At 45.2% G+C, this 12,810-nt stretch overlaps 1 protein-coding gene across 3 annotated transcripts in view; it reads right to left on the bottom strand.

The window, feature by feature from the left end:
- Positions 1-4,221: 4,221 nt before the first annotated feature.
- The window catches only part of MBOAT4 (membrane bound ghrelin O-acyltransferase MBOAT4), an 11,198-nt gene continuing 2,609 nt past the window's right edge, over positions 4,222-12,810 (bottom strand). Inside the window, exons 2-3 of one of the 3 annotated variants that reach the window (XM_012784148.3) lie at positions 9,388-9,612; positions 4,223-5,549 (exon numbers count right to left, since the gene is read on the bottom strand). In XM_012784148.3, the coding sequence (XP_012639602.1) occupies positions 4,586-5,549; positions 9,388-9,612 (1,189 nt within the window). In that variant the 3' untranslated portion in view covers positions 4,223-4,585. Of the gene's footprint in view, positions 5,550-9,387; positions 9,613-12,810 lie in introns of all 3 variants that reach the window. The other 2 variants (XM_012784145.2, XM_075997337.1) reach the window with 2 other exon arrangements.

The following is a 12,810-nucleotide window of genomic DNA, read 5'->3' as shown; positions in this document are numbered from 1 at the left end:
CTCGTTTAAGAAAATGTATAAACACTAAACCTCCTGAAAACTTCTTCAGAAAAAAACAGCAACAGACACATCTGTGGCTTGTCTTTTCCCCAGATGTGCTCTAAAGCTGGCTTAATAAACCTCAATTGATTGAGATCCTTTCCTCAAATCACTCATTTTGGGTTGTCATATAGCCTAGGAGCAATAGGCTCTGTTATACCATATAGCCTAGGTGTGTAGCAGGCTGTACTGTCTAGGGACACACACCATGTTTGCCCAGCAACAAAACCACCCACGATGCATTTCTCAGAACATATCCCTATTTTTAAGTGAGACATGACTGTACCTCTTGTTAGGCCCCACCCCCCAACACTGTTGCATTGGGGATTAAGTTTCTAACACATGAACTTTGGGGGACATGCTCAAACCATAGCAACCTCCTTTTCCAAATTCCCATGGAATTGATGAATCCACAGGCAGAATGTGTATCAGTGAAGTCTTCCTGTGGGTAGAACAAGCCAAGGTTGGATTGGCTCCTTTGGAGAAGCCTAACAACTGGAGTGGAAGCTAAACCTGGGAGGCCCATAAGAGCCACCAGCTGCCTGCTGGTCATGGCAGCTGCCAACAGGTTAAGAAGGCAGCTCATCAGCCTAAGATGTAAGGGGTAAAAAACTAAAAAAAAAAAAAAAAAAAAGAAGGCAGCTCAGCTAACACTGCTGAGTAGCTGCCTGGGTATCAGAAGGATGGGGCTGCACTATGAGGGTAGCTTATTCAAAATAACAGGCCAATAGATGACCTGAAGTTTACATAATGCACTTCCTAGACAATGCCATGATATCTACAGTTCCTTGCTCCTCGTAGTAAGGCAAATGTAGCTTTCTGTTAAACATTTTCTGTTTTCTTTTTTTCTAATTTTTATTTTTTAAAGACAGGGTCTCACTCTGTTGCCCAGCCTGAAATGCAGTGGCTCAATCATAGCTCACGGCAGCTTCAAAATCCTGGGCTCAAGCAATGCTCCTGCCTCAGCCTCCTGAGTAGCTGGGACTACAGGCATGTGCCACCATGCCCAGCTAATTTTTCTTTTTTTTTTTTTTTCATAGAGACAGGGGTCTTGCTATGTTGCCCCTAGGGTGGTCTCGAACTCCTAGCCTCAAGCGATCCTCCTGCCTTGGCCTCCTAAAGTGCTAGGACTACAGATGTGAGCCACCACACCCAGCCAACATTTTCTAATTAAACTTTGCCAACGTTCTGAGCTTGTTGGTTTTCACAGCTTAGCTTACTCCCCTCTCAGGGATTTCTTAGTCACCAGACTCTCAGACAATATTTTCAAACAAACAGATTAAGTCCCCCGGGAGTCTGAAAGAGCTGCCAAACCCTTCAGAGGGATTTGGTTGATTAAAGTGGGAGACCGGCCTTGGCCAGGAGTGGTGTGCCCACTGAGTACTGTTTCCAAGGGTTACTCCTCTCTAGTGCTTGGTCCACAGAATCAAATTCACTTATGCAGGTCTACTGCCTGCAGGACAGGCTGCCGGCCTCTTCCTTGCATTTGTTGGGATAGGCATGATTTGTTGAAATAACTATTCCGCTTGGGCCAACAAATGCACCAGAACCAGACAGAAAGCAAGGGTAATCTGGGGGCCATTTCTGGGTCAAGCAAGAGAAGGAAAACATCAAATCCAGTCCTGCAAGCAAGATCAGAGCAAATTAACAAGAGAGGTTAATAAGCAGGTGCTACCAGTCATGTGGCAAGGGAATTTGGGAGGCAATGGGCAGGGTCTTGGGAGTGACAGAATTGCACGGAAACTAACTTTGTCAAATGCAGACGTCAGGGAAAAGTTAAGTCCTAACAAAAGGAATGGGACTGACAGGAGACCTCCTCTGCATTTCCCACCCATCTTGGATCCAGGCTATCTTCTGTGTAGACAGATGGCTCCCAGCCTACATCACTGGCTCTGCCATTTTCTCTTTGATAAATTCCCTCAAGTCACACTGTTGTTTATACTGTCCACCAGAATGAATCCCTCACTATAGGATGCAAATAGAAAGGGAAGGAAAGAGACTTCCTGCTTGGACCAGTCAGAGGAGTAGAAATTATTCCTGGCCATCAATGGGGAGACAGAGTTAGAGGCCAGATTGCATTTTAAAAGGCTTTATTGGCCGGGCGTGGTGGCTCACGCCTGTAATCCTAGCACTCTGGGAGGCCAAGGCGGGCGGATTACTCGAGGTTGGGAGTTGGAAACCAGCCTGAGCAAGAGCGAGACCCTGTCTCTACTATAAATAGAAAGAAATTAATTGGCCAACTAATATATATAGAAAAAATTAGCTGGGCATGGTGGCACATGCCTGTAGTCCCAGCTACTCGGGAGGCTGAGGCAGCAGGATTGCTTGAGCTAGGCTGACGCCATGGCACTCACTCTAGCCTAGGCAACAAAGCGAGACTCTGTCTCAAAAAAAAAAGGCTTTATTAACCAACTTCTTAAAATTTAACATTTCATCATAAGCATTTCCCTAATCATTAAAAGTACTCACTTAAAAAAATTATTGACATGGAACCTATATACAGAAACTTGTACACATGTTCAGGTACATCCGGATGGGTTTTCATAAACTGAACACACCCATGGAAATAGCTCCCCCGAAGCACCTCTATAAAAAGCACTCATTTCTAATAGCTCTGTAATAGTCAATCGTAATTTGCTTAACTATTTTCCCAAATGTTGAACATTTTTTCCTATAATAAATAATGCTGCCATGATTATAACTCCAAATTTCCTACCGACTTATAATCCCACTGCCACCGCCACCCCACTGGCCTCTCCGGTAGTCTAAGGATGGTCATTTCAGTGACATGTTTGTAATGGCCTTGGTGTCCCTTAACATCCTCTTTTTACTATTCTCGACTCTGGGAAACCCCATCTGTCCACCCTGTCCCCTCTGAGCTATTGAGTACGGTGAGAGAAGGGACACGGTCATTCTGGCGAAGGCCACACAAATTCATGCCCTCTCTGTTCATAGAGAGATGACATGAATGCTCTGTGTGCTAAGACTGGGCTTGTTTGTTGGTTGGTTTGTTTGCCTTGATGTCAATTAGTGATATGGACCTATGACTTTCCTTTTTTGAGAGAGAGTCCCGCTTTGTTGCCCAGGCTAGAGTGAGTGCTGTGGTGCCAGCCTAGCTCAACAGCAACCTCAAACTCCTGGGCTCAAGCAATCCTCCTGCCTCAGCCTCCCGAGTAGCTGGGACTACAGGCATGCGCCACCATGCCCGGCTAAGTTTTTCTATATATGTATTAGCTGGCCAATTAACTTCTTTCTATTTATAGTAGAGACAGGGTCTCGCTCTTGCTCAGGCTGGTTTCGAACTCCTGACCTCAAGCAATCTGCCCGCCTCAGCCTTCCAGAGTGCCAGGATTACAGGCGTGAGCCACCGTGCCCAGTCCTGAACCTATAACTTTCTAAGTGATCTATAACTTCTCACCTTTGCGTTCTTCTTGTAAGGTTTTAAAAATGAAAAGCTTACTTGGCAATTTTCCATTTTGAAAAGGATGAAAGCATTGGTTTGGAATACTCAGCAAGCTTAGATACTTGTACGATGCTTCGGTGGTGAATCAGCATCTGGTTTTAAACAGTACACGAATAAACATTTTTAGTTTGAACAAGTGTGTGTTTCTTGTAGTTAGTACTAGAATCAAATATAATTAGTACACCAAAGGGCATCAATGCCATTGCTTCGAAGGAACGTGAGTTTTAAAAAGCTGAATTAAAGTTGATTAAAGAAAAATGGTAATTATAAAATAGCATGGGTGGCCTGCACAGGTGGCAAAACTTTGAACATGCTGGTATGACATTGCTTCAGTACTGCTTGGAGGTCCTGATACCTTTCTCTTGGTGCATTTTAAATCCTAACAGAGGAAAAAACAGAGGCAGTTATTTAGGATATGCCAAGAAAAAGGAATCAGACCTACCCTCAAAGTTATGCTAAAAGTGTTTACTTCCTGTTATTGGTCTCTTTGTAAGACACATTTCATGAGTCGGTTTTGTATTTAACAATTATGTAAGTAGTTATCAAGTCTTAGGTGGATTTTCAGTTTGCTAATGTATCTCTGAGAATAATGTCAGCCTTACCATTTTTAGACCAAATTTTTCAAATTTCCAAATTTGGGCCAAATTTTTCAAACTTATGGATTCGGGATGAGTCTTCAGTTCATATAGCAAACCAGTCTGATGATATGATTTAGGTTTTGTTTTGTTTTTGTCTTTGTGTTGCTAAAGTTCACGTTCTAGTAGGTCAACTGGACTCTCAATTTTTGGGCATCCACGTATAGACCGTTTGCCATTTGGTTCACAGCACCTTGTGTTTTTATCTATTGCTTTATTTAAACTTTGCTTCCACACCTAGATTGTCAACTCTAAGGGAAGAAACCAGGTCTTTTTCTTTTTTGTGTCCTCAGTAAAGCAGACACACAAATTTCTATGGCAATTCATCAGGTATATCCATCCAATCCTTTATTATGGAAAAGTTCGAACACACGTGTTATCAATGCATCATCTGGCACTTTCTAAACTCTGTTTCACTGTTGTAGAGGATGAAAGCCGAGGAAAGATGTCAGTTAAATTTGTGCTTTCTCTTCGCTAATAGAAAAAGCAGAACACAGTACACCACAGGGAAGACACTGTTGTAGGATTTCCACAGCAACCAGAGGGCAGAGAGGCTCCTGACCTCCACAGCCAGCATGATGTAGGCAATGATCAGCTGCGTGTGGGCCCAGGCGAGGGTTCTATAGAGCAGCCTCCCTGGCCAGGATTTGATAAACAAAGTGGCAAAGGCGTGAATCAGGTAGTCAGCTTTCACCATCACAGCCCAGCAAAGGAAACCGAACACCTGTCCTGGGTGGAGTCCATGCCACCAGGCAGAGAAGGCGAACGTCTGCAAGAGTGGACAGACCCTGCTATGCTGGAACACGAGCCGTCTGAGCCACCGAGCTGTGCTGTGGTTCCACTCTCTCGTGAACAGGGATATCCTGTGGGTTGTTTCCAGTGTCCAGATGTCTGCATCGGGGACATATCCCTCGTCCCCAGGGCTCTGACCAGACACAGGCCCAAAGCCTGCTGCATGGAGGACAGAGTCATCCAGGAGCCACTGGGAGTAGTAGGTGAGTTTGAAGAGCCCGGCTGTGGCCCACATGACGTAGACACACTCGAGTTGCCGGCAATCGGCCAGTCCCGCTCCTGCACCCACCACCCTCCGCACGCCCACCTTGAGGCACTCTAGTCCTAGAATCTGCACCGCCTTCCAGGTCAGAGCCCGGAAAGAGTGCCTGGGACACAAAGAGCTGGACCCTTGAACACGAGCCTGAAATCGCTGGAAGGAACACAAAGGGCCTCCGAGGAGAGCAGGGAAAAAGAGCAAGTAGCTGAAATAGGGCAGTGCCTTACCCAGATGCTCAGACAGCGAGCTCCTGCTCTTGATGCCTGCTGATGTTGCCTCCACTTTCCCCTCACAAATGTCCAGTGAGAGGGACGTGACCCTCTGGGTCAAGAGCATGAGGGAAGAAAGAGTGATGCAGAACCTGAAAGAGAATTTTTTTTTTTAATGTAAAAACACTCCATATTGATTCTTTTCCCTTTCCAGCCTGTCACACATGACCCCACAGGAAATAGGTTACTCTGTTGAGTTAAGATCAATCTCATGGCCTGCAGCGCCCCACAAAGACTCCTGGATTAATTCAGAACCACGTGCTATTCCAGAGTGAAAGTTGTCAGAATCAATATGGAGTCACTTGTGTTAAAAAACAAAACCAAACCCCAAAAATCCTGAAAAAATGAGCCAGGGAAGGAAGGCCATGAAAAGAGGGTTCTTATGCTTCTATGCTTAATAACAGAAACTATCACAAAAGACCAAAAATTACAACCTTGCACAAAAAATATTTCTGCGAGGACATCTACTCAGCAGCTGCCTGTCCAACCTCAGACTGGCGTCACCCTTGTTATTGATGTTGGTAGCCAAGGACAATCATTGCAAAACAATTACGTATTCCTCCTCATTTTTCCTTTAAACACCTTTGTCTTCCTTTACCTCCCTGCATCGTTTACTATGGCACGTGTAACCCATTGCAATCTCTTATTCCCAAATAAACGTCATTTTCTTTAAGAGAGCCTTTCTGTTTGTCATTTAATTTGACACTAGACAGCATCAAGCCAGTGGGGAAGTTAACCATTACTCAGAGATGCAAATAAGAGAATGACAAGGAATACTGTGGGGAAATATTGATCATAATATTTCCAAGAGTGGCTTATAAAGATTGAAATCAGAGACTTGGGGGAAGTTTGCCACAGAGGGGACAAAAATTGAGTAATGAAAAGATTACAGTGGCTAGGCATGGTGGCTCATGCCTGTAATCCTAGCACTCTGGGAGGCCGAGGTGGGCGGATTGCTTGAGGTCAGGAGTTTGAAACTAGCCTGAGCCAGAGTGAGACCCCCGTCTCTACCATAAACAGAAAGAAATTAATTAGAAAGAAATTAATTGGCCAACTAAAAATATATGGAAAAAAATTAGTCAGGCATGGTGGTGCATGCCTGTAGTCCAAGCTACTTGGGAGGCTGAAGTAGGAGGATTGGTTAAACCCAGGAGTTTGAGATTGCTGATGCCACAACACTCTAGCCAGGGCAACAGAGTGAGACTGTATCTCAAAAGAAAAAAAAAAAAAGAAAAGATTATAGGGAGTTGAAGATTGTATTTATTTTATTTATTTATTTATTTATTTATTTTTGAGACAGACTCTCGCTTTGTTGCCCAGGCTAGAGTGAGTGCCGTGGCGTCAGCCTAGCTCACAGCAACCTCAAACTCCTGGGCTCAAGCAATCCTGCTGCCTCAGCCTCCAGAGTAGCTGAGACTACAGGCATGCACCACTGTGCCTGGCTAATTTTTTCTATTAGTTGGCCAATTAATTTCTTTCTATTTATAGTAGAGATGGGGTCTTGCTCTTGCTCAGGCTGGTCTCGAACTCCTGACCTTGAGCCATCCTCCCACCTCAGCCTCCCAGAGTGCTAGGATTACAGGCGTGAGCCACCGCGCCCGGCCAAGTTGAAGATTTTAAATATGAACCAGACCCTGACTGCAAGATTCTGCATGACTGGGGTTTGTGCTGAGGAACGAATGAGGGTGTATGCTGAGTCACTAGCAATTCGAGGTGTGCTCTTAACCAATCCCCTGAATTCTTCCTGCTTCACCATCGGAGATGCTGCTGGCAAGATTACTGAGGACAGTAAATGAAAATCACAGTGCCACCCACCCTCTACAAGCAGGAACGCTGTCCCGTGGAGAGAAAACAGTGCTGCCTCCCAACCGCTGCTCTTTCTGTCTGTGGGTCTGAGGATTGGAGGAAAACTGACCGCCTCACTTGACTGACTTGACTTATCCTAACAGAAAGCAAGGCAGCTCCAAAGGCCACCAACCCCTGCTAACTCACCTTCCGTTAGGGGCTGAATGTGTCCCCACAAAATTCATATGTTAAAAGTCTAACCCCGAGGTCCCTCAGAATGTGACTGTATTTGGAGATGGGGCTTTTAAAGAGGTGATTAAAATGAGGCCATGGGAGTGGACCCTAATCGTTGTTTGTGACTGATGCCTTATACAAAGAGGAGATTGAGGCACAGAGAGAGAGGGAAGACCCTGTGACGACACAGGGAGAAGACAGCCAGCTGCAAGCCAAGGAGAGAGGCCTCTGAGCTCCACCCTTCTTCATCTGGGACTTCCGGCCTCCAGAAGTGTGAGGAAATGAGTTTCCGTCATTCAGGCCACCCAGCCTGTGGTGCCATGCCGTGGCAGCCCTCGCTGACTAACACCCTTCCCATGGCAGGCCCGGGTCAGCCTTCCTCCCATCCAGCCGGATCCTGCCCAACTTGCCCTTCCAGCCCCATCAGGCCCCGGTTCCCACTGAAATCCTGATTCACCACATCCCATTCCGTACCTCCTACGCCCCACCCACCTGCCATCTTGTGTCTTCCTCAGAGAAGCAAGTCTGAAGCCTTTGGTGAAAATAGTCATTATAAAAAAAAGAAAGAGCCTCTGGGTGTGGTCAGGATGGCAAAGCAGGTGAGCCAATGGCAGGCTAGAACCAGACAGGTGACCCATCTAGCGTGGTCCCAGCCTCTGTTCTCTGCGCGACCATGGACTCGTGCCAACTGTGGTAGCCAGGGCTGCCAGGAACATTAGGCCTCAAGATCATAAAGATGTGTTTCCCCCTAATCTTGGCGACCTCATTGACTCATGACAACACTTCCCTAGACTATAATTAGCTCCTGCTTTCTTGTTTGCTAGATGGGGTGACTACCAATCTTCCAGAAGGACGAGAACAGCTGAGTCTGAATGAAGATAAAACTCTGATGCACTCTGGGAGGCCGAGGCGGGTGGATCACTCAAGGTCAGGAGTTCGAAACCAGCCTGAGCAAGAGCGAGACCCCGTCTCTACTATAAATAGAAAGAAATTAATTGGCCAACTAATATATATATATATATAGAAAAAATCAGCCGGGCATGGTGGCGCATGCCTGTAGTCCCAGCTATGTGGGAGGCTGAGGCAGGAGGATCGCTTGAGTTTAGGAGTTTGAGGTTGCTGTGAGCTAGGCTGACGCCATGGCACTCACTCTAGCCTGGGCAACAAAGTGAGACTCTGTCTGAAAAAAAAAAATAATAATAATCTGATGCAGCAGCATCCTGTCTCTGTGGCAGGCACAGCAACGCAGCAAGGGTCTCCTGCCTCACCCTCCCTCTCAGGCACAATGACAATCCCAGCTAAGTGCCAGACACCCTGTTGCACAGACAATATGTAATAGCAATGAATAGTCACAGAGTCACATTTAATATTTTTTTTTTTTTTTTTGAGACAGAGTCTCACTCTGTTGCCCTGGCTGGAGTGAGTGCCGTGGCATCAGCCTAGCTCACAGCAACCTCAAACTCCTGGGCTCAAGGGATCCTTCTGCCTCAGCCTCCCAAGTAGCTGGGACTACAGGCATGCGCCACCATGCCCTGCTCATTTTTTTCTATATAATTTTAGTTGTCCAATTAATTTCTTTCTATTTTTAGTAGAGGGGGTCTCGCTCTTGCTCAGGCTGGTTTCGAACTCCTGACTTTTGAGCGATCCGCCTGCCTTGGCCTCCCAGAGTGCTAGGATTGCTAGGATTACAGGTGTGAGCCACCATGCCCGGCCACATTTAATATTCTTTCTAACATTCACAACAGTCTGGCAAGATAGGTATTGTTACTCCCTTCTTTCTTTCCCAGAAAAAGAAACTGAGTCAGAGAGCGGTGAAAGGACTGGCTCAAGGTCACACTGTTGGAATGTGGAAGAATTAGGGTTCAAACTTCTCTCCACCGCCAGCACAGCCAAGCCAACAGGCTGCATTACCTCATGGAAGGAGGCTCTTGCAGATAATACTCCGTGTAGTGCAGCCCCAGGTGACACAGGCTCTGCCAGCTCATCTGGAAGAGGAAAGCCCACCTGTGGACTTCCTGTGGGCCGAGGGAGCAGAGCAGAGCCACAGCGCAGAGAGCAGGGATGACGACAAGAGCAGCGTAGGGACCCATGGCGGCCAAGGCCAGGGCGCCTCCCCCGGCCAGGAGGAAGAGGTACCTGCCAGAGAAAGGACAGCCAGATGAAGCTAAGGTAGCATTGTGTGGCGAATGAATCACTTCAGATGTCATCCCGGGAACCCACTCGAGGTAGCTCCACAGAACACCCAAAAATGGCGCCATGCTGTTAGCTCTCTAAGGCTTTCTTGCTGCTCTTTTGAAGGAAAGAATCGTGGAAGAATGAGACAGGATCAGTTTGTAAACTTGACCCCAGGAGACAAATCTTGGTTCTGGCCTTAGTGACCATGGGAACCTCTCTCTTTGATACCCACCATTCAGGTGATTCCTACCCAAGGTATTAAACCACCCACCCTTGGCGAACCTGGAAGGCTCAGTAGTAGGGACATCTTTGAAGTGGCCTGGTGTGTTGTCTGCCCGACAATGATGTGAGCCTAGTGTGAAGGATCTAGAACTCTCCAGACAATCTCTCGTGGAGACGAATGAACGCCATTCCTTTCCACAAGGCCGTCTTGCTCTGAAGTGTTCCAGAAGGTGAGGGAAAAAAAGACTCGATGCTCCCTTCAATGAAGTGTTTGAAAAGCTACATACAAAATCCTTACACCTACCCTTCATCCTGGAGAGCACGCTTTAAGATCTTGTGAGTTAGTGTTATGGCTTTTTAAAAACAAAAAATGTTTAGAGTTTATTAATCCTCTTGTGAAAAATCCGCACAGTCACTGCAGATAAAGTCACTGCAACACCTTTATCCCTTTTTGCCAGCCACTGGCCCTTTGGGGTTCTTCTGTCTTCATTGTGCCTTTGCGTTCCTTCCCTCATTTTCTTGCAGTCTTTGCCTTCCCCTACAGCCATGTCTTGCACGTCTATGCTTGGGTTTGTTTTTCTTTGTGTAAATCAAGGAGTCGTAAATCTTGCCAGCTGTCTTGCTACCACCAAGACAGGGTCAGAATCCAAATACAAAGATGATATCTGGTGTGGTCTTGTACATTTTGGCTAGTTTTTCCCAAATTTCTTAGCCCTGTTGCCTTCCCAAGGTGAAGGGCGCCCATGACCATTTGTTCCCACTGAGGTAGCTGGTTGATTATGAATTTCCCGGTCCAGATAGCCACTTCACCATAATACCATGTTTCCTCCAAAATAAGACAGGGTCTTATATTTATTTTTCCTCAAGGAGACACCCTAGGGCTTATTTTCAGGGGATGTGTTATTTCTTTTAAGTACAGTACAACAATCTACATTTATTCAAATATAGTTACGTTGTCTTCTTCTGGAACATCATCATAACTCTCCAAACCCCGAATTCCATCCTGAATTTCTTGCAACTCTATTTCCTTTAGAACCATTGGCCCCAATCTCTCATGTCGAGCAATAGAGCTCTCATGGGGCAGATGAGAAGGGCTGCTCATCTTTTTTTTTTATTTTTTTTTTTGAGACAGAGTCTCGCTCTGTTGCCCAGGTTAGAGTGAGTGTCGTGGCGTCAGCCTAGCTCACAGCAACCTAAAACTCCTGGGCTCAAGCGATCCTGCTGCCTCAGCCTCCCGAGTAGGGGGTACTACAGGCATGCGCCACCATGCCCGGCTAACTTTTTCTATATATATTAGTTGACCAATTAATTTCTATTTATAGTAGAGACGAGGTCTTGCTCTTGCTCAGGCTGGTTTCGAACTCCTGACCTTGAGCAATCCGCCCGCCTCCGCCTCCCAGAGAGCTAGGATTACAGGCTGGGCTGCTCATCTTCTTTACCACTCCACCACGAAATGCATGGGTTGTGCACATATGCTGTGTACACACGCCCGTCACTAGGTCTTATTTTCGGGGTAGGGCTTATATTGTGCAAATGCTTAGAAATCCTGCTAGGGCTTATTTTATGGGTAGGTTTTATTTTCGGGGAAACACGGTAGTCGATCCTCAGGCAGACAGGCAGGAAAAGAACAGTGCTTTTTTGTTCTTTGGGTTTTTTTTCCTAATGTTATAAAACATTAAAATATCTACACATGTACAATGTACGATATATGATTTATCCATTGCTTTCTTCATTTTAGGCATTGTGCTAATGATCCTTTACAAGAAATATCTTTATTTAATCCTTAAAATAACCCAATGAGATAGGCATTACTGTCTCCATGTTATAGATCAAGACAGGGAACTTCAAAGGAAGTTTATTCATATACACAAGGACACTCGGTTTAGTGAGGGAGGTAGGATTCACCAGGCTGAATCCAAAGTGAACAATCTTAACCCTATAGTAACTCCATGGGGATTGACCCTTATTTTTCCACTTGTTTTGTGATTCTTTCTCAATAGGACACTTCTTTACAACTATTTCCCTACTCCCAGCTCCCATAAATGAAGGTAAGGGCGTCAGCCAGTTGTGAACATGTGGTAACAAACCACAGTTTAATTAAACTCAGCGATCCTAACTGATTGTTAGATACAGCTAGATTTTACTTAAGAGACCCCAATATATGAAAATCCTAATTCCCCAAATAGGTGAATTACTAGGAAGTGGCCTTTTGGCAACAGATTTTAACTTTACAAAAGGATATTCCACAAAACCTTTTTAAAAATAGGGACTGTCTCTAATGTATTGAGGTTATTTAATATTAAAAAAAATTGCAATCAAGTTATCAAATTTCTAGTGAGAATAATTTTTGGAGCCCAAACTGAGATATAGCTAATCTAACAAAATTCATTTGACTTATTTCTCCAAGGAATCATACAAAAGGATTTTAAAAATCACATTTAGTTATAAATATAACTTATATTGATGTAAATTTATATAACATTTAATTTTATTGAAAATTATAAAATTCCATGAAACCAGGATTATTTGAGAATATATGGGATATATAGTTGGCATACACGTACCCACTTGGGGAATTCCTGTACCACTGTAACAGCCATCTCTCCCTGGAGTTTATTTTCATCAGTTTGCCCTTTTTTTCTTTTTCTTTCTTTCTTTTTTTTCTTAGAGGCAGGGTCTTGCGCTGTCACCCAGGCTGGAGTGCAGTGGCCCAATCATAGCTCACCACAACCTCAAACTCCTGGCCTCCAGTGATCCTCCCGCCTCAGCTTCCCAAGTACCTGGGATTACAGGCATGCACCACCACACCCAGCTAATTTTTTAATTTTTTGTAGAGATGGAGTCTTGCTATGTTGCCCAGGCTGGTCTCAAACTCCAGGCCTCAAGCAATCCCCATTTGTCATCTAATGTGAACCTATCAAACTTTGAGTCCATGCA

Source organism: Microcebus murinus, chromosome 24 (genome assembly GCF_040939455.1).
Source record: "Microcebus murinus isolate Inina chromosome 24, M.murinus_Inina_mat1.0, whole genome shotgun sequence".
In the NCBI taxonomy this organism is placed as follows: domain Eukaryota; kingdom Metazoa; phylum Chordata; class Mammalia; order Primates; family Cheirogaleidae; genus Microcebus; species Microcebus murinus.
The sequence above is the reverse complement of the archived record's forward strand: the minus strand, read 5'-3'. Positions and strand labels throughout refer to the sequence as shown.